The sequence below is a fragment of the Aedes albopictus genome, chromosome 1 (assembly GCF_035046485.1).
Source record: "Aedes albopictus strain Foshan chromosome 1, AalbF5, whole genome shotgun sequence".
Lineage (NCBI taxonomy): Eukaryota > Metazoa > Arthropoda > Insecta > Diptera > Culicidae > Aedes > Aedes albopictus.
The window spans coordinates 241,830,734-241,849,340 of record NC_085136.1 but is presented as its reverse complement, the minus strand read 5'-3'; the positions used below and the strand labels follow the sequence as shown (position 1 = coordinate 241,849,340).

At 41.3% G+C, this 18,607-nt stretch overlaps 1 protein-coding gene and 1 long non-coding RNA gene across 5 annotated transcripts in view; both read left to right on the top strand.

Moving 5' to 3' along the window:
- The window catches only part of LOC109425306 (zinc finger C2HC domain-containing protein 1C), a 256,497-nt gene that overhangs the window by 221,489 nt on the left and 16,401 nt on the right, over nucleotides 1-18,607 (top strand). For all 3 annotated transcript variants that reach the window (XM_062846515.1, XM_062846514.1, XM_029862153.2), the window contains one exon: nucleotides 14,248-14,781. In XM_062846515.1, the coding sequence (XP_062702499.1) occupies nucleotides 14,248-14,781 (534 nt within the window). The remainder of the gene's footprint in view (nucleotides 1-14,247; nucleotides 14,782-18,607) is intronic.
- LOC134287116 (uncharacterized) lies at nucleotides 3,281-8,337 on the top strand. 2 transcript variants are annotated; one of them, XR_009997041.1, is made up of 4 exons: nucleotides 3,281-3,667; nucleotides 5,899-6,031; nucleotides 6,107-6,166; nucleotides 7,700-8,337. It is a non-coding gene; the product is annotated as an uncharacterized LOC134287116 (long non-coding RNA). The 2 variants fall into 2 exon arrangements; XR_009997038.1 differs by having other exon boundaries at nucleotides 5,899-6,166; nucleotides 7,700-8,313.

The window sequence follows — 18,607 nt, the reverse complement described above, 5'->3', positions numbered from 1 at the left end:
AAACGCAAAACGTCCAATATAGAAAACTGCAAGCAATTATAAGATCACTTGGAGCAAACGAAGTGTATGTTGATCTGCTGTTCTCTGGAGTTTCTTTTAGTAGACCGAGTATCCACAAACGTTAAGTGCAAGAAAATTCTTCTTGTTTGAAATGAATGTATAGTAGGGCAACATCAAAGTGAACTTCAAACGCTGACAGCACGCTCGCGTCAGAATACCCATTTTTTCATTGCTATCTCTGTCGCTCTTCAAGAGGCTCCATTTAAAAATACCCATTTATGAGTTGGGCCGCCCAACTTGAAAATGGGTATTTTTAAATGGGGCCTCTTGAAGAGCGACAGAGATAGCAATGAAAAAATGGGTATTCTGACGCGAGCGTGAGGGCTATCCAAGCTGATCTCCTTAAACAAAGGGCCAATGTACCTTTGTACTCTACAAATATGAGGGTCAAGAATGGCTCCAACACAGACAAACAGACGTAACACTTAGAACAATTTTCGTGAAAATCCATCGTTCAGTTCACATTACCATCACCTGGTGGAAATGTTTCACGAAACACTGCGTTGTGCACTATCGTCAAGAGAAGGCGCTAGTGTGAAACGTCAAACGCAAAGAAAAACGATGCGCGCGCCTATGTTTACTCGGATTAACCGAAAGGCACTTTACGGCATAAACCCTCAACTACCAGAAGAGCGGTTTGCATCAGGTCGAAAAGGGCGCTGATGCACATACCGACTAACAATGTTAGGTAGTCGTCGGCAAAACCGTAAGTATACTTATCCTATCTTATAGGAAAACCGCTGTACTGAGTTGCCTCAATAGCGCATCTGCAACGAGATTCCACAAAAGTTGGGACAAGACTCCCCTTGGAGGCGTCCACAAACACTCAATTTCCAAATCGCTGCTTGACGCAATGTCCAGAAGAGATATCGGTTTTCAAGCATTTGGTAAATGCAATTGGAAATCATTGGAGATATACAATCACTCCGTGCGGCTCCGAATATGGCATCCAAAAGCACGTTGTCAAACCCGAGCAGGAATGAATAACTGACACATAACTGGAGCATATTAAAGTTAGGTATCATACCAAGATAAGGTATTGGTCGGTTATCCAGGTATTAAAAATAATTTATTTTGGTATTTTGTAGGTATTGATAAAATACCTCAACGAGGTATTGGTTTGGTGTTGAGGAGTGCTTGAGGTATTATTCAATTATGGAAAAATCGCTATTTGTATGGAAAAATCGTCGATTATTATTTAGGTATTGCAATAACTGATGTCATTATTCACGCGTTATGCACAGAATAAACACCAGTTATTGTTTTGGGTATTTTACCTCTTATGCAGGGCTACTTAATACCTCATTCAGGTGTTGGGTATTCGGTTTTCCATACCTGAGTTAGGTATTCTTCAGCTATTTTCTCCTGCTCGGGAAGGCATCCTCGATATCTAAGAAAACACCCAAACAAGATTGCTTATAAATGGATGCTTTCTCGTATCGTTAACAACCTTGTGTAAAAGAGTCACAGTAGACTTTCCAGTTTGGTAAGCATGTTGTTTCACATGAAGAAGCACGTTGGCCAGATGAACATCACGGATGTTATGATCGACAATGCGTTCTAAGCATTTCAGAAGAAAAGAGGTCAAACTAATAGGCCTGAAACTCTTTGCTTCTTCGTACGACGCACAACCCACTTTCGGAATAAACTTTACAGTAATATTCCTCCATTTGTCAATATACCCTTAGCAAAACTGCAAACAAGTAGTTTTTTTTTTTCAAAACATGTTTGAAATAATCAAACTCCTGTAAGGAGAGGCTTTCAGCCCTTACCCGCTGTTACCCGGCAGGGCGGCCTAAAGCAGGGTAATTCCACTAAATTGAGGACTTCGGATGAAATTAAATGTATAAAATATTATTAAATAAACTTTGCAATAAAAACTTATATTCTAATCTGACCTTCGTTTTGCCCCGTTCTCCCCACACTATGTTGGTCGACTTCGTTGGGGCCCTTGCTGCAGTGGTGGTGGTCGGCACGATGGTCGTCGGCTTCTGCTCCACACGGTTTGTGCGTAGCTTCCTTCCTTCTTCTTCTTCTTTCTTCTTCTTCTCACTTTTCTTCTTGGGCAATAAAACTATCCTTTGCTAATTAGCCAAGGGGGTGAGACTAGCTCCTTTGTTGGAACCCCCTCAGCGACGGTGGTGTAAAACACCGAACTGCCTACTCGCCGTAGACAGTTCCGATAGTCACCGCAGTGAACTATCACAGGTGGTACGCCCCTTTGTACCTACCTGTCTTCGTCTTCCTTGACTTTTAGCTACACGGGCGAGACAAGGCTCTATTGACTGAGCCCGTGTAGCGAAGACGGTGGGATATCGGACGCTTGGCGAACCGCAAATGGCGGTGGTCCTCACCCTAGCACTGCACTTTTGCACTGCACTTTGGTTCCCGAACCACGGGCCGGCACTATGTTGCGGGGGAACTTTTTCTGGTGTATTCACTCCCGACGATGCTAGGAACAACCATCTAGCACGTTCCGCGCGAAAACGGCACTTTTCACTCCTTTACTAGGTGATGAAAACGGGTTGTAAAAATGCGTCCGTCGCACTACGTGGTTCGTAACTTTCTCTCGATCAAAACAAAATAGCCACCACACACCGCACTCGATTGTTTCTGCTGCTTGTTGCTGCTGATGTGTGCAATGGGGTGGGAGATTGGGGTCAAATGACTCACCGATACAATACACATACGATTTTATTTCCCTAATTTAACAAAACTAATTTCAAATAAAAAGTAAGTATAAAAACAAACAAATTAAAATGATCCAAAACCAGGCTTTGTTTTGCTCATCTTCACCGGAAAGATACGGTTGTTTGATTGTCTCTCTGTTTTTGAGAGTCACCTCAATATGTTCATTACAAATCTGTTACTGAGAGAATGAAGATGAATGCTCTCTCATACGAATGAACCCTCCTCTATTTTGCAGAGCATGATCGGTGTGATGCTCTAACGAACCCTCATCACTGGCACAAAGAAGAAATGAAATGAATTGCTCAGCAACCTTCGGAGCACTGTTCAATTTCCTCTTCACCATCCAGAGCAAAACAGATATGGGTATTTTCCGCTACAGCTTCTTCAATTTTAAACCAACTAATTTCTTAAATTGTACGTGCAGTATCTCATCTTGTACAAACATTCAAACCAACTGATTTGCGATTAACTAATTCATACGCGCCAACTTGTGACGTATTTGGGGTGGGGGGGGGGCAAACCTAGTATTTCATTGATTTTGAGAGGCCTTGCCCCCCAACTACGTTACAAGTTTAGTATGGACTAATGTATAATATAAAAGTACCCAAAATAGAAACCCCTTGCTAATATAGTCAAACACCTATTTTACGATTTTATAATAGTTTACTGATTTACATTCATACTTTTTCACATGAAAACTCAGGTTCACGACAATATTCTTGTGTACCATGTGCTCTTGTATGTCAAGGACATAGCTACATATGATATGCCGAGTCATCAAAGCAATCATGGCTGGTTGATATTTTTTCAGAACTGACAGTGCGAAAGTAGATATTGCCATGAAAAGGCGAAATTTTGGACAAGAAGCAAGGGTTCCAACAAGGGTCCCATTTGAAATTCAGGGAATTCACGATTTGTAAGTTTGGATGTTTTTATATAAAAACTAGCTGTACCCGGCAAAGAGGGGATCATGGTAGGCGGTTAACCTGAGGTGACGTGCAGGATTTTCAGTCTTCGAAAAGTGCAAATTTTAATATTGAAAAAATGAAGTGATTTTCGCCTTGATAAAGGAAGTGCCGGAAGGAAGTATGTGTTCGACGGAAGGTTCTATAATCGGTGTGGTCTGAGAGTTTTTGACGACCCGTTCCATTCGGCTGGATAATGGAAGATGGGGGAGTTAGAAGACAATGGTGCAGACAGAGGTGCGAAAGATTGAATCCAGGGGGGAGAGGAGCAGTGTTGAATGTGTGGGGGTTAATTTTTCGAGAAGCGGATTACGGATTGCGTTGGATGCGGTGCTGCGGTGGATTTCAAACGAAGTGTGCGGCCCGCAGCCGACGGCTCCCTTGGGAGAACTGTGGTACCAAAAATCAGAGGATTTTGGACATTCGCCAAGATTTAGGAATATCCTCTTGACTAGAAAATCATACAGCTAAGTATAGTTTTTATTGTTATTTTTTCGTGTATTGCCTTTTTTGTAATCGTTCTGTGACGGAGTGTTCAACCTAGAGGAAGCGAAGGATTTTCTCTTTATTGCCGTCGAGCAGATACAGAATTACCGTATCTTAAAAACTCTCACGGCAATTACCAACCATCAAGTTCAGTGGCCTCCTCTAAAAGGGACTGGCTGTCCGAAATGATACACTGATTGTTCCCTGAGAGGTAATCGATCGAGATTCTAACTTGCATACATATAGTCTTGTTATAATAATTTTCGTCCTATGAATTAGCAATGAGAATTTTTGAATAGATGTACGCAGCATCGATGTTTTGAATCGACGTTTAAGCTTCTCAAAATTGATCGAATCGATTTTTTTTATTCATTTTCTAATTGATTAAGTTAGTATTTTGATTGCTTATTCGCTATTGGAACAAGTAGTGAACGTTAAAGTTTTCCAAGTAATTTTACAATCATGTTTTGCAACATTTGCATCATATTCATCTAATTTCGTTTGTTTCGAGTTCGAAGAAACTCTATGGTGCTGTAGAGCACACTTCGGTAGTAGGGAGTTAAAGGGCCACAAATACGTCATAAAAATGACATGATTGAAAATTTAATCTTAATACTTTCTATTTCAGCGGTTAAGGGTAAATTATTTTTATTGATGTATTTAAAACTTCATTTTTCGCTTATTACATTCCATCCAAAGTCCAACATAACCCAATTCCAGACCATTCCCTTACCAAAATCTTATCTCCTTTCTATTTACGAGGGCGTCGGTGAGTCGCTGGCACCTCGATAAATAGATATTATCCCTTCCCTTCTATCTCTTCCCTTCCACATAACGTGTTTCTTATCGTTTCAGAGAGCGAGCAATGGCGCTTAAGCCTAGGCTTGTTAGCCAGGACACAGTGTAAATGCCTGTGCCCCATCCCTGGAAGCAAAAAGGCCCATGGAGTGACAAAATTTCTTAGCTACGTCACTCCCAACGTTGGTGTTACAATATACTAAATCACTTACACTCCCATCAACACATCTACATGATCAATTCAAATACACTTACACAATCTGAATCTTATCGCTCGCTTATAGTGATTCCCAAATCAACCCATTCCAAATATCCAACTCCTTGACACATATGGGGGCGCCGGTGAGTCGCTGGCCTTTCATAAAGTAGGTGCCATATCATCACATCCTTTCCTATCCTCGTAACGGAGAAGATGGGCGTGGCCGGCAATGGAAGTTTTCATGTCTTTTTTACTTCAACCTCTGATTGGATAGCTGTTCCTTCCCAAATAGCATTTCATAAGCAATCGGAATAGGAGTATTAAAGCTTTAGCATGACAATTTTCAGTATGCAATCTACGAATTACTCCGTTACCACGCAACGCAACGCAAAAACTAGCTGTACCCGGCAAACTTTGTCTTGCCTACTGCGTTTTTTGACGTTTCAAGTCCCTGGCCAAGCCCAAGTCCCCGTTCAAAATGTATGAAATCCCGATTTTCAAAAACTCTTAATTTGCCCATGTTTTTTGCCTCATAAACCTTCCTTGGGTGAAAACTAACAGAACAAAACTAAGACAACCAAAATCGGACCTTCCGTTCGCAAGTTATGCGCGGTCCCACGTATGCCACTGCATTTTTATATATATAGATTGAGTGCAAAAATTATTAGTTAAACCCATAATTTTCACTCATCAGTATAGGCCTAGTGAAACCATGCATGAATGATGCCTAATTGAACCATAGACATGAGGGAATGATGACCGGGCTGCTGACGCAGCTAAATAACAATCTTGCGATGTTTTCCGCTCAAGCGTAATCCCTGAAGTCCATAAGGTACATTGCAGCTTGGATTCGGAGTAACTTTTTGGATTTGACCCTAATCTCTACATCCATTCAATGCCTTCGTAGGGCAAATGTACTAGGAGTCCTGGGATTTGAAGTTTTGAAATGTTCTGAAGATATTAAACTGTAAGTGATCCTCAGTTATATTTTGCTTTTGCACGACGACCCTTAACCCTCGAACAGTCGCTTCTTCGATCACCTTCAGTAACATCACGCTCACGCTGTGTACCACAAGTGAGCATTTTTCAAGGTGCGCGTACTCAGTACACGAAGCGACAGTTCCCGGGTTAAGGACCATTCATAAATAACGTAACATTTAAAAAAAAAGGGAAAGGAGTGTCTTTGATGTTTCGCCTAGTGTACATCCTTTTTTGCAACGCTTAGTATCGATCCTTCCTTATCAACCTCAACCTCAACCCGTGAGGTAAATTTCATACAAATCAATTAAATCTGAAATCCAAAAATTTATAATTATATATTACCTAGCTTTCCGGAATATCATGACACGTAATTATTTGTCTCATGGAACGCGATTGTTTTACACAAAGAAGGTTTTTTTGCTAACACATTCTTTCAAAACTACGGAGCTTATACCATTAATGCCACTCTTTGGGATCCACAGCTTTGAAAGAATGTGTTGTTTCCATTTTGACATGTTGGTGCTGAAACGACGTAAACTTTTTAAGATAAAATTGTCTAAAATAGGACCTCAGCCGAAGTGGTCGCGTACCCTACATTAAAACTTTAGATGGCGCTAAAAATCAAATTTTATTTCATAATATTGAAGTATTGAGGCGATTTTTTACAATGATACAAGCCTGAAGGAGGTGAGCTGTACCTGAATGAATAAAAATTACTTAACCTTACTTAAAAGCTAGTATTGTTAAGTGAAGCGGAAAACTACTTAAATCAGAAAGTCGCAAAAAAAATACGAACCATCCATAACGAAACCACTCCTCGAGTTTTCCCGAGCACAAATCTGAAGAACCAAATGAAGGTTTGTGCTGACCAATCGGTCAACTTTTCTGCCCAAACCTCCATTTAGTTCTTCCAAGATTTCTTCAGAGGTGTATTCTTGAAAATCCTGGGTGTGAAATCGTCATATCTTCAAGTTAAAAGTAATGCCGCTACTCAAGGCAGCACAGTACAGTTAGATATACATAAAGACAAATATTTTACATACAAGTTCTCAACACTTGTACAAGATTATTTTACATTGCAAGACTATTTTCATATGGCTAGCGCCAAGCTCAGTGGTCTAATTGTGCTTCGCGCTAATGGCATGGTTCCTCTTGCCGAAGAGTACATCCACATATGATGCTTTGGTTAGCTAAAGTCAATTGCATAATAGTCTTTACACGATATCATCACAACATACCACCATTCAAACAACACGTGCATTTTTTTTCTTTTTTTTCTGAAACATTTACCTACGTCGATAAGAAAAACAGAAAAACGATCAATTGAAAAACTTAAGTTAATTGAATCCATTTTTTATTTCGATATGAATACTCCAAGTGTCAATACATCTTTGATTAAACGTTAGTTCAATCCTGAATTTTGATCGTTAGTGAAGTCTTGAATGTTGACATCATATGTCCGAAATAAGTCCGCGTTGAGTTTGATAAATAAAACCATCTCCAATTTTTCCTTCCCTAGACGGGTGCGTGCAGGTGTCAATACTTGGCCGAATCCACTGAAGGCTCTTTCTACGCTCACTTGGGTGCATGGTACAGCAAGGGCAACAAAAGCCAACCGGTGTAGATCAGGGTAATCGTGCTTGTTCTGCTCCCACCAGTGCAAGATATTCGTATCCAATGGAAGCCGTTCCAGTACACTGAACTTCCGAAGCTGATTTGTGATGTCAGCGCAGCTCGAGAGCGATTTTGGCTTTGTGTTACGCTGAAGCATTTGTTCAAGGCGGCTGGTCTTACCGCTCGGTATGACTGGAGTCGACGGTCCTGTGGTTGTAGAGCATGTAGGTTCATCACCTCCTTTTATTCCACTGTTCATTGCTTTCCATGTTTTCAGAAGATGCTCCTGTTAAAAAAGTGTTTTGAAATTTAAATATCCAAGACCCAAATCCATGCATACAAACCATTCCACGTTTCTGTTGATCTTCGGTCAAAAATGGAGTACCGTTGTAATTGATCCTTCTATCCAGATACGCTGCGGCCCAAAACGCATCGTTATCGAAGCAACTCGATTCGCGCTTATCCATCGCCGTTACAAGTCCACCAGCAAGCGCATGATCAATTTCCTGTAGCTCAAGATAAAGTTCTTTCCACATGATGTAGAAATCACCAAAGAGGATGGCTTGATCCTGTACCTTCTTAGTCACGATGTAAACTGGCTTCAAGATATCTCGGACAATATGACAGCTATCCCAGAAAACCTTATCGAATTTAAGGTTTAGCTTCTCGGGTAGTAGCTCTGTGATGAATTGTTGATTTTCGATGATACAAGCCATCATCAAGTATGTGAAACCCCATCTAGTCGTGCAATCAAAGAACGGGAGCCGTTTTTTGTTCGCTTTGAAACTTTGCTTGTATGGTTCGCTTCTCAAAATCTTGACCAGTTCGCGGACCTGAGCAATGAGTGCTTTGATTTCCTCTTCTGAAGTCGCTTCTACGACCACCAAATTCAATGCGTGTGCCCCACATTTTACTGACCTGAGGATTGAATCCAGTTCAACAAGCAGCTCGTCGGAGGTATCTTCCGGAATCTCATCCGAGTCGACGTCCTCGTCACCAGGTTCATCCACTGCAATGGTATCATCCGTATCCTGATTGAACTCTAATTCCTGACCCTTGATCATAAGTTTCACAAACTTCAAAACATTACTGCCACAATCCGTCGTCGTTGAATACAGTTGTGTGATGTTGATCGAAAATTTGTCCAACAACTGCAAAATTTCTTTCTCGATGTATTTGGCTGTATGGCGGTCGGTAGTTTCAATAACACCTAGTGTTCGTGTTATCAGCTCGCCGTTTATAATTAATTGGAGGTTTACTCCAATCATCGACCACCCGTGACGTGTAGCAAGATCGAGTTTCAAGGACACCAGCCTACCACCCACTTCACTTTTGATCAAATCAATGAAAATTCTTTCAACTGACGCACACAGTATGGCAACATTCGTCGGAGTTAATGCCGGAATAGGGAGTTTCATAGCAATCGGATCAATGAGTCCCCGGAAGCACTTTTTTGCATAGATATTAAACGGGAGATGGCAAACAGTGACAATTTGAACACAGTTTCGAAGAAATTCTTGTACGTCAATTAGTACCACGATTTTCAAGAGCTTCCTCGGAGTTTCCTTGATCAGTCCGAGTTCCAGTGCGTGCTTCTGGTGTTTTCCAATCAAATGCCTTTCCAAGTTGTAGGTACTGATGTAGGTAAGCAGCACGTTGCAGTCCGGGACTCGACATTTCATGCCAACTTTTGCTCCACATGAGTCCTTCACTTCATCAAAATGCTCAGCGATGTTGAATGATTTTCTTTTCCTGCTGGCGCTTCCTTTTTGTTGACATGACGAGCCAGCGTCGAAGGAAGCGTTTCCGGCATCAGCACCCGTGGAGCTATCAAATTGATTATAAAGATATGTACCTATAATTTATTAAAAGTAATGTAATTTTTACTTACTCCATCGTTTTCGTTCAGGAAATTGGAAATGATGAATGTTTTGTGTTGAAGTCGTTTATGTGCAGGCGAAAGATTTGTTTTCGTTTTTCTCCGGACGCAACTGAGCAACAGATGACAGTTTCTCACTCTTGAACTGTGCGAGACAAACTAGTGCGTTCATCCGTACTCTACTGCGCTGAGAGAAAATGAATTCTTCATAACAGTGAGGAAGAGAATATGCAAATACAAATGTAAATGCTCTTCAACTCAGTAATACTTGTCATTCGGCTTGTGTGAGAGAATATTCATTACTCTGTAGCGTTTGACAGCTAAAAGAGAGAGTTAGAGCATAAACCGAGAGCACGGAAGAAGCCTGTCCAAAACACAGTGGTGTACATAAATGTAGAACGAAATTGTAACCGCGGGTTACACTCCTTCTGAAGCAAAAATAGAATAAATCCCATCTGCCCAGGAGACTTGAAAAAAGCTAAACTAATTTCCACACATCCGGTTAAGTGTGTACTGAATAAACATTCCAGAACTCCCTTATCAGATGAATTGTAATTGTCATTTGACAACCGAAATTCGTTTACTTGGAAGTACTTAGATTTCGCAAGGATTTTGTTCAACCGATTGAATTTACTCAAATTGGAGACATTTGAACAAAGGGTTTCCCAGCCGGATCATTCAGCAGACCGAAGAGCTTTCTGGTAGGCTTTGCGAGCCGATCAGAAAGCCTCCGATTCATTCGAACGTATGTTCCAACTCTTCCAACATTTTTTCGTGAACTGGGCCAGATCGAAGTTCCTGAAACGCAAAGTTTGCGAAGTAACTTTCAAATGTTCAAGAAAGATGTGGCGATGGTCAGATAAAGATTCTTCATCTAACACATGCCAATTGGTTCACTAGTGACTGGTTATACTAAAAGAAAGCGTTATTTCAAGCACTTCTTCTCTAGCAGATAGCATGAAGGTTGGGTTGTTGCCCATGTGTAAGTAATTCAAGATCTGTACCGTGATTTCGGATGAAATTGATCAGTGGGGTGAAATTGATCGACGAGAGGGCCTTTTCTATTTGAAAAAAAAATAACGCTTTAAACTTAAAACAATTTGTAAAAAATGTTCATCATCTAGCTCAAGAGTTATTGAATGATGAGTTTACATGTTTTACAACCAATTAGTCACATAATTTCTGTATAAAATTCAATATTTTCAGAAACTACCTGTCAGGCGAACTTCAAAGTCACTTCCAAACTTTTGTTACCATAACTGTATCGCACATGTAATGAATATTCAAATGAATATTTCTAGCTGTCAAGTATTCGCTAAACCCGATTTCGTCATCAAAAGTTCTATAAATACTGAAATTCATGCATAAAATTGTACTTTTCCGGAATTTATAACACATTTAGTATGGAAATTGCATACTTTCAGGCGTTTTCTTAAGATTTATTAAACTTCAAAGTTAAATAAGTAAAAATTTATTTAACTTGTAATAAATTTGCATTGTTTTCCTCAGGGTGGTCAATTCAGATGGAAAAAATATGTTCAGCCCTTACAAAAACATTTCACTAAATGATCAATTTCACCCCGAAATTATTTTTTTTTTTTTTTTTTATTTCAAATGATATTTTTTTGTAATAAAATGATTTGTAGTAGAATTTTTAACCTCGTTGACTGATGAAAACCATGGTCGTACTTGTTTTAAAGAATTGAATTTAATCATATCGTTAAGTATTCAGAAATTATTCGCCAAAAACTACGAAAAGTGATCAATTTCACCTGAAATCACGGTAGGGGTGGTGGGGGTAAAGTGGACAGGTGGGGTAAAATGGACAGGGTACAGTTTCATGGCTTTTATTGTTTTTCAAAATGTTTTAACGATTGGAGCTTACGCCTAAGCATGAATCATTATACTTTTGCTGATCTTGAACATTAAAATCAAATAAACCTCTTCAAAATGACAAAAACTTTAAAAATCACGTGAAAAATTGAAAATGATGTAAAATCTGCCTATCATTGCTAAGGCTTTTTCGTGAGTTATTTTCAAATTATTACAAGCTTTACACCCTAAACTAATTAAGTCCACATAGAAGAATATATTCGATCGAAAAAATAATAATTAAGTTTTGCAAAAAAAAAAGTTTTGGAAATAATTTTAACATAATCAGACGGTGGGGTAAATTGGACAATCGGTCCAAATTTCACCAAAATTTCATATTTCTTTTTGCAAACTCCAGAATCATCAGCAGTCACACATGTCGTGAGATAGTTGCAGTAAAAAGTTATAAAAAAATATTTTATATCTACAAAATATCATTTTCATCCAAAACGGTGCTTGTTTTTTACACTATTTTTACAATAATTATTTAAGTGTGTTTAAAAGTTTGTATTAAAAGTTTGAAAACAACAAAATAAAGGTATCGTATGAAATTTGATAGTTTGCATTTAAAAACATAGAAAAAATATGCTGTTATATAACTTTTAACGACTTGTTCATTTTACCCCATCGATTGTCCATTTTACCCCCACCGATTTTTTTCACGCTATTTTTATGCACGTTTTGGTGAAGAAAATAATCAAAGAAAATAATATTTTTTAAATGTAATCCCTTACAAGATTTCTAGAGTATATCATTACCTTCCATGTTACTCGGAAAAGCAGATGGATTTTGCCGCATTTCCACTGGAAACAACCACAATGCTTAGGTTGTCCACTTTACCCCCACCACCCCTACTATACTTGAGTATTCCATCAAACTGGAGCATCTCAAGTTAATGTCGGAACTGCCCCAGATGATATGGTGAGCATTAGCACTGCCCATAATCGCATAGTTGACGTAACCACCATTGACAATGTCAGCACTCACAAGCTAATATATATCAAATACACTCAGAATATTCTTTCGTTAAACCTCAACGAATATGTTTCGTAAAACTAGTTTTCGTAAATTAAAAGCAATATGTATAATGTACGGTCCATTCGTACCACCATGCTGAAACAATACAAATGGAGTAGTATCATGTACGAAATCACGAATCCGACACGCGATCAACTTGCTCATTCGTAGATTTTAACTCCAGCTGTGTAGAATAAAACAAAACATACAAATGTCAAACGTTTTATACTAACCATGCGTAAAAAGAAATTTTTACTTCGTAGAATGCAACAAAGTTTTGCAGTCATCACTGACGATTGATTGGATCGCAGAGAAAACGAAGCACCCTGTTTTCATGAGCATATGACGGTGCGTATGCGAGAAGAGGAAAGGAAACATGCTCTCGGTTGGAAGTAAAGGTTATTTATAAACAGAACCAAAGTTTAAAGCGTTCTGGTTGTTTTCGGATGGCTTCAACAAGCGCCCACAGATGGCTGGATAGCACTGGTAAGTGTCAATCAGAAGATACGTGATTCGAAGCCTGTGATATCCAAGTGGACGAACGTGTGGTATTTTTTAAGCATGTTTAATGTCATTCCGACAAAAAAAGAGACAGAAAAATGTGTCGGAGCAATTTTGTACGAAAAGAACTCATGCACATTACGAAGCTTTTCGTTGCAGAAAACAACGAATGGTATTTGTAAACATGACGAGCGATTTCGTATAATGAAACAAAATATATTTTCAGTGTATGCATAATTGTGACTAGTTTTATTCAATAGAGCACAAGAATTAATCACTAGCTAGATATTAACGTGAAAAAAATCATAAACTTTTCAATAATCATTGTTAAAATTTCAAAAGTGTGTTGAAAACTACTGTGGCGCTTACGTCAACTATGCGATTATGGACAGGCAGAATCACTGCCAACAATTGGCGGAAGGCCTTTTGAAGTGCAGTATGCGTTGACTTGTTTGAAAGCATCCATAGGGGCGGTGAATGAACCAAACAATAGACTATTTACTGTTGAGGTTTCCAATTACATCAATTGTGATAGCACATACATCTTTGGTGGTTAAGGCCGGACGGGACGGTGGTTGAATCGTCCGCCATTGCTCTGTTGCTAGTAAGATGCAAATCTCAACTTCTACTTCATATTATTAACTAGAAATTTGATCGTTCATTTGCTCACTTGTGGTGAACAATCGACTAAAGTTTCAGCTACGTCAGTGCAGTGAAAATTGATATTTGCTTCTTCAAAATCGCGAGGCAAATTGTTAGAAAGAGAGGGAAGATAGGAAAAATTACACGTCGTCCCGTGCGGCCTTAACTCTGAGATGAGTGCACCATCAATTGCGTTGTTGACAAGCACACATACTCGAAGCATGACACGTGAGTTAGCGATTTCAACAATGTTATCTAAATAGAAATTCAAGATATCGTACAGTCTCAATTTAAAACTAAATAAGCTATGTACTCATAAACCTTGTCGTTAAAGTTTAAGAGGAAGTAAGGGTTCTGAAGACGAATACAACGTAAACAACAATTTCTTTAACCATTCTATTGTTAATATCACAAGAATACGCCAAAGCATATCGCATTTCTGGAATTCGTACGCAATAACCATACCATTGAATTTCCTTGCTCTCAGCCATCGTAACGATTAATAATGCTTCCATTTCCTTCTTCCATTTTCTCTTATCCAGATGCGCTTCCAGCAACGCCAACAGCAAGAGCGGGACCAGCGCAAAGTGGAAATGATTTCCACCACGAAAACCACGGCCGCCGTCGCCACCAACGCCGCCACACATCACCTGAATGGCGGAAGCAGTACCGTCGGCAGCAGTAGCACCATCCGTTCCTCGACCATCAGTGCCTACTCCAGCACAACGACCAGCACCGGCACCGGTGGTGCTGGTGGTGGTGACTTGTCGGCGTCCCTCGGAGCTGGCAAGGTGCGACAAATGTTCGACGAACGCCGCCACCGGGTGGCCGGAATCGACAAAAGCTACCCCCTGCAACCGATTCAGCAGCAGCAGCAACAGCAACTACAACAAACCGGGAAGACCGGCGGCAGTAATGGCGTTTCCAATGGTAACTCGGCGAAGGCAGCCACTACTGCTGGCTTGAATAACAAAACACGTGTGCCGCCCATTTCGGCCAACACGAAAGCGCGCCTCGCGATGCAGCAACAACGACAACAACAGCAGCAGCAGCAGGAGAATGGAAACCACGCGGAGGTAAGTTTACTGCCAGCTACCAGAGCACCAGAGGTAGCATAGACTTCCTACCATCAACTCAGAATCGTAAGAACGCTCTTTGGCACTATCTTTGAACATGCCAAGATACTCTACTCACATTCTAAAGTAAAATCTCATAGGCTCTAGGACACGGACTACCGTGTTGCATGAATCCGTGTAATAGGATTCATGTAACAGGAGCCCCGACTGTAAAAATGACTCATACGGCCAGAAGCGCAGCGAGTAGTGACAGCTCCGCCAACTCCGCCGCGAGAAGTAGCTGATCGATGTAATTATGGTAATGGGATTGAAGGAAGAAAATTTTCCGCGAGGAAAATGGAAAAAGTTTTACGATTAGCTCGCCTTACCACACATTGCACCGCAAAGCCCCTTTTCGTCTTGCGAGTTTTGTTTGGAGGTATAGGAGGAGGTGTTGCTGTCAAGTCCTAGATACAATTTTGTCGGGCACCTTTATTAGGTGCCAGGGGGCTGTTGTGCATGTAAAGCGATGACTAACTAACGATAAAGGGAATTATGTTGTTGTCGACAGACATTGTCGACGTTATTTTTTATTTCGTTCTTTTTGTGTAGGTCAAGTTCTTGGCATGAAATTTATGGATCTCGGTTTCCGTCATTTGGACTGGCCACGGATTCTAGGTCATTTTTTATTACATACATGGAATGTGAGGGTCGATTGTTTATTAGACTAACTAGCATATCAATATATGTTAATGTTTTTTTTTTTTCATCTGGATCTGGATCGTTGCTGGAGTAATGTAAAGATGTATACTGTTCCTCATAGTAATCGACGAGATCCTGGTAAGTGCGCTAGATCGTTATCCAAATCGTGGGTTGCTGTGGCAGCCCATTACCATAGAGCACCTGAATGACTTCGAACAGGCTGATGACGTTGCTCTCTTAGCTCATCGGCGCTCTGACGGCGCCGACATAGTGCCGCTTCAAAGTGAGAGTGGGAGTGCGCGTCCAAAGGATTTTCGTGGATTTGCTGTTGTTGATATTCTTTTTTGCGGCTTCGCACACGCGCACTCTCACTCTCACGCGTAACTATAACGGCACCCTGATATGCACAGTAAGCTCGATGTTCTTGCCGATCGCTTCTAAGAGGCAGGGCTTCATCAACGTCAACAAGACCAAGTCATTGGATGTAAACACGGCCAACCCTTCCAGCTTCACAGTAGCTGGGTAAACAGTAGAGAATGTTCCAAGCTTCCAATATCTTGGTAGCCAAATAGCGGCCGATGATGGCACCAAATCATTATAGGTGTGTGGTACCCCTAAGATGATCGAGTGCAAGTGATAACGAACACCCCTTTAGGAGCTGCCACTTGAATGAACTGCATAACCAAGAATGTTCATTCACCTGCTTGTCGCACACATACCTGTTGGCGCCGTTGGCGCGAACGCATCTCGGTGCTCCCAGTGCTCGGTCGATAATGGAACAGTTTCAGTGCCACTGCGTTCTGGGTGATTCTTGTTTGGAGAATATCTGGATTCACACAATAGGTAGGTGCACGGCTCAAGAAGGTGAGGCCAGCCTTTTTTGGCAAGATCATCGACTTTGCATCCACGACCTGAAAACGGCCTTGTTGCGACTTCGTAAGTCGATGGACGATGCTAAGCAGGAACACGCGAAGACTGCAGGAGCAGTGGAACCTGTGAAAGAAAAGGATACGAAGTCTACTGAGACGGAGTCGTTCGTTTTCACAGGTAGTCCAAAAGGTGTGGTGGATGCGACTGCTCGTGACAAGCACTCGCAGAAGCGGACGAGGTAGTCGTCAGATGAGGAGCTGTCTGGCGGTGCCCGCAAGGCAAGGCGTACGTCCCGGAAAGCTGGGAAGGGTGAGTCTGAAAAGGCTGGCCCGTTCCGGAAGGATGGGAACAAGAGGTTGCGACCGTTAGTCCCCAGTAGCACACTTGTTCTACATCAGTTTTTATGACTCTTATATGACCAAATTTGGTCATATAGGAGTTGCATTGACTTTTATAGAACATATATGCTACTAGGGGTAGGCCCTCAGCAGCCACAGAGTAAGGCGAACCAAGGGGAGTACCAAAGATACATCGGAAGAAGGAGAAGTCTAAGCTGCAGGTAGAAGGAGTGAGTGACGCCAAACCAAAGCGTAAAAGAGTAGGTGCTAAGCGCGAAAAAGGCGACGCGCTCGTCATCAAGACGGAACAGTCGAAGTACTCGGACGTCTTGAAGGCGATGCGAAGCGACGCCAAGCTTGAGGGTCTGGGAGCCAATGTGCGAGTATTAAACGTACTCGTACGGGCGAGATGATCCTGGAGCTGAAGCGCGATAAGGAGCGCAAAGGCGCCGCCTACAAGAGGTTGGTGGAAGAGGTCCTTGATGAAGGAGTAGAGGTGAGGGCTTTCACACAATAGGCGACTCCGAAGGTCAAATCAGCTTTGGTTGTGACTGTGATGGAATGTAACTTGAGAATGGCTTTTTCAGTCTCGACAAAATCCAAATATTGCTATTTAATTTTAAAATAGCAATATTTGAATTTTGTTGAGACTGAAAAAGCCATTTTCTGAAGGTCAAAGACCTAGACGAGATCACAGAAGTGGAAGAGCTCGTCACAGCACTGCGGTAACAGTGCGAGGTGCAGGTGGCCGCCGCAACCGTTAGGTTATATATATATATATATATATATATATATATATATATATATATATATATATATATATATATATATATATATATATATATATATATATATATATATATATATATATATATATATATATATATATATATATATATATATATATATATATATACGAAAGGGGCCATCAGAGACACAGATAGCTTTGGTTCAGCTACCTGTGGCGGTAGTCAATAAGTTCGTTAATGTAGGGAGGATAAAGGTAAGCTGGTACGTATGTATGTCATCTGACGTTTCATGAGCCACCGGATATTTGCTTTAGGTGTCTGGAACCAGGACACAAGTCATGTGATTGCAAAAACCTTTTTTATTTTTTAGAATGAGGAAATCTGTTGGTTGGCAACACCTTAGAAAAACCTCATTATGCCACTACCTGACCTAGCCTCCGCGGTACGCCCGTTAGGGATTACTTCATAGAGGGGGGCGTACTTGCGCAATCTCACTGTCAAACGTCAGCCATCACATGTAGCTGTTCTCTAGGGGGCTAACTTGACTAACTGTTGGTCGGCCCACCATTTCCTCTGGTGGTGAAGCACGATTGTGGATACCGTGGCCAACACACGGTAAAACACATACCGCGTCTTTCGAGACGGTCCGGTATGCACTGGTCACCTTAAGGCACATTAGCCTGTGTGTGCTTTCTAGTCTACCTACATTCCTCTTCACTTTGAGAGCATTCGACCAAGCAGCGGGGCCATACCGTAGTACGAACACCGCTATTGACGCGAGCAGCTTCGGGGCAGCAGGGACGGATGTCCTGGGGCCTGACGCACCCCCCCGCTTGCGAGTCAGCCGCGTAGTTGCCGGCTAAGAATAGGACTACTAACCCCAATTCAAGGTGTCAAGCGACCCGTGCCGAGGAATGAGTGATCGAGGGGGTGAAAAAGATGCTCGATCTTTAACGGAGCCTGTGGGGCACCTGGGCACCCCCCACAGTAAGCTGTCCCTTACCGCGTTAATGCAGAGCTCTGGCGTGGTGGACATTCTTTCTCGTGCGACTCGTGGGAATCAAATATGAGTAAACAAATTTCGAAATCAAGTGCAACAGGTAGTAGTGGTGCGATCAACCCCTTCGCAAGAAGCGGGTTGATGCGGTCTCCAACAAGGAGAAGCGAGGAGTCAGGTGCTGGAAGCTG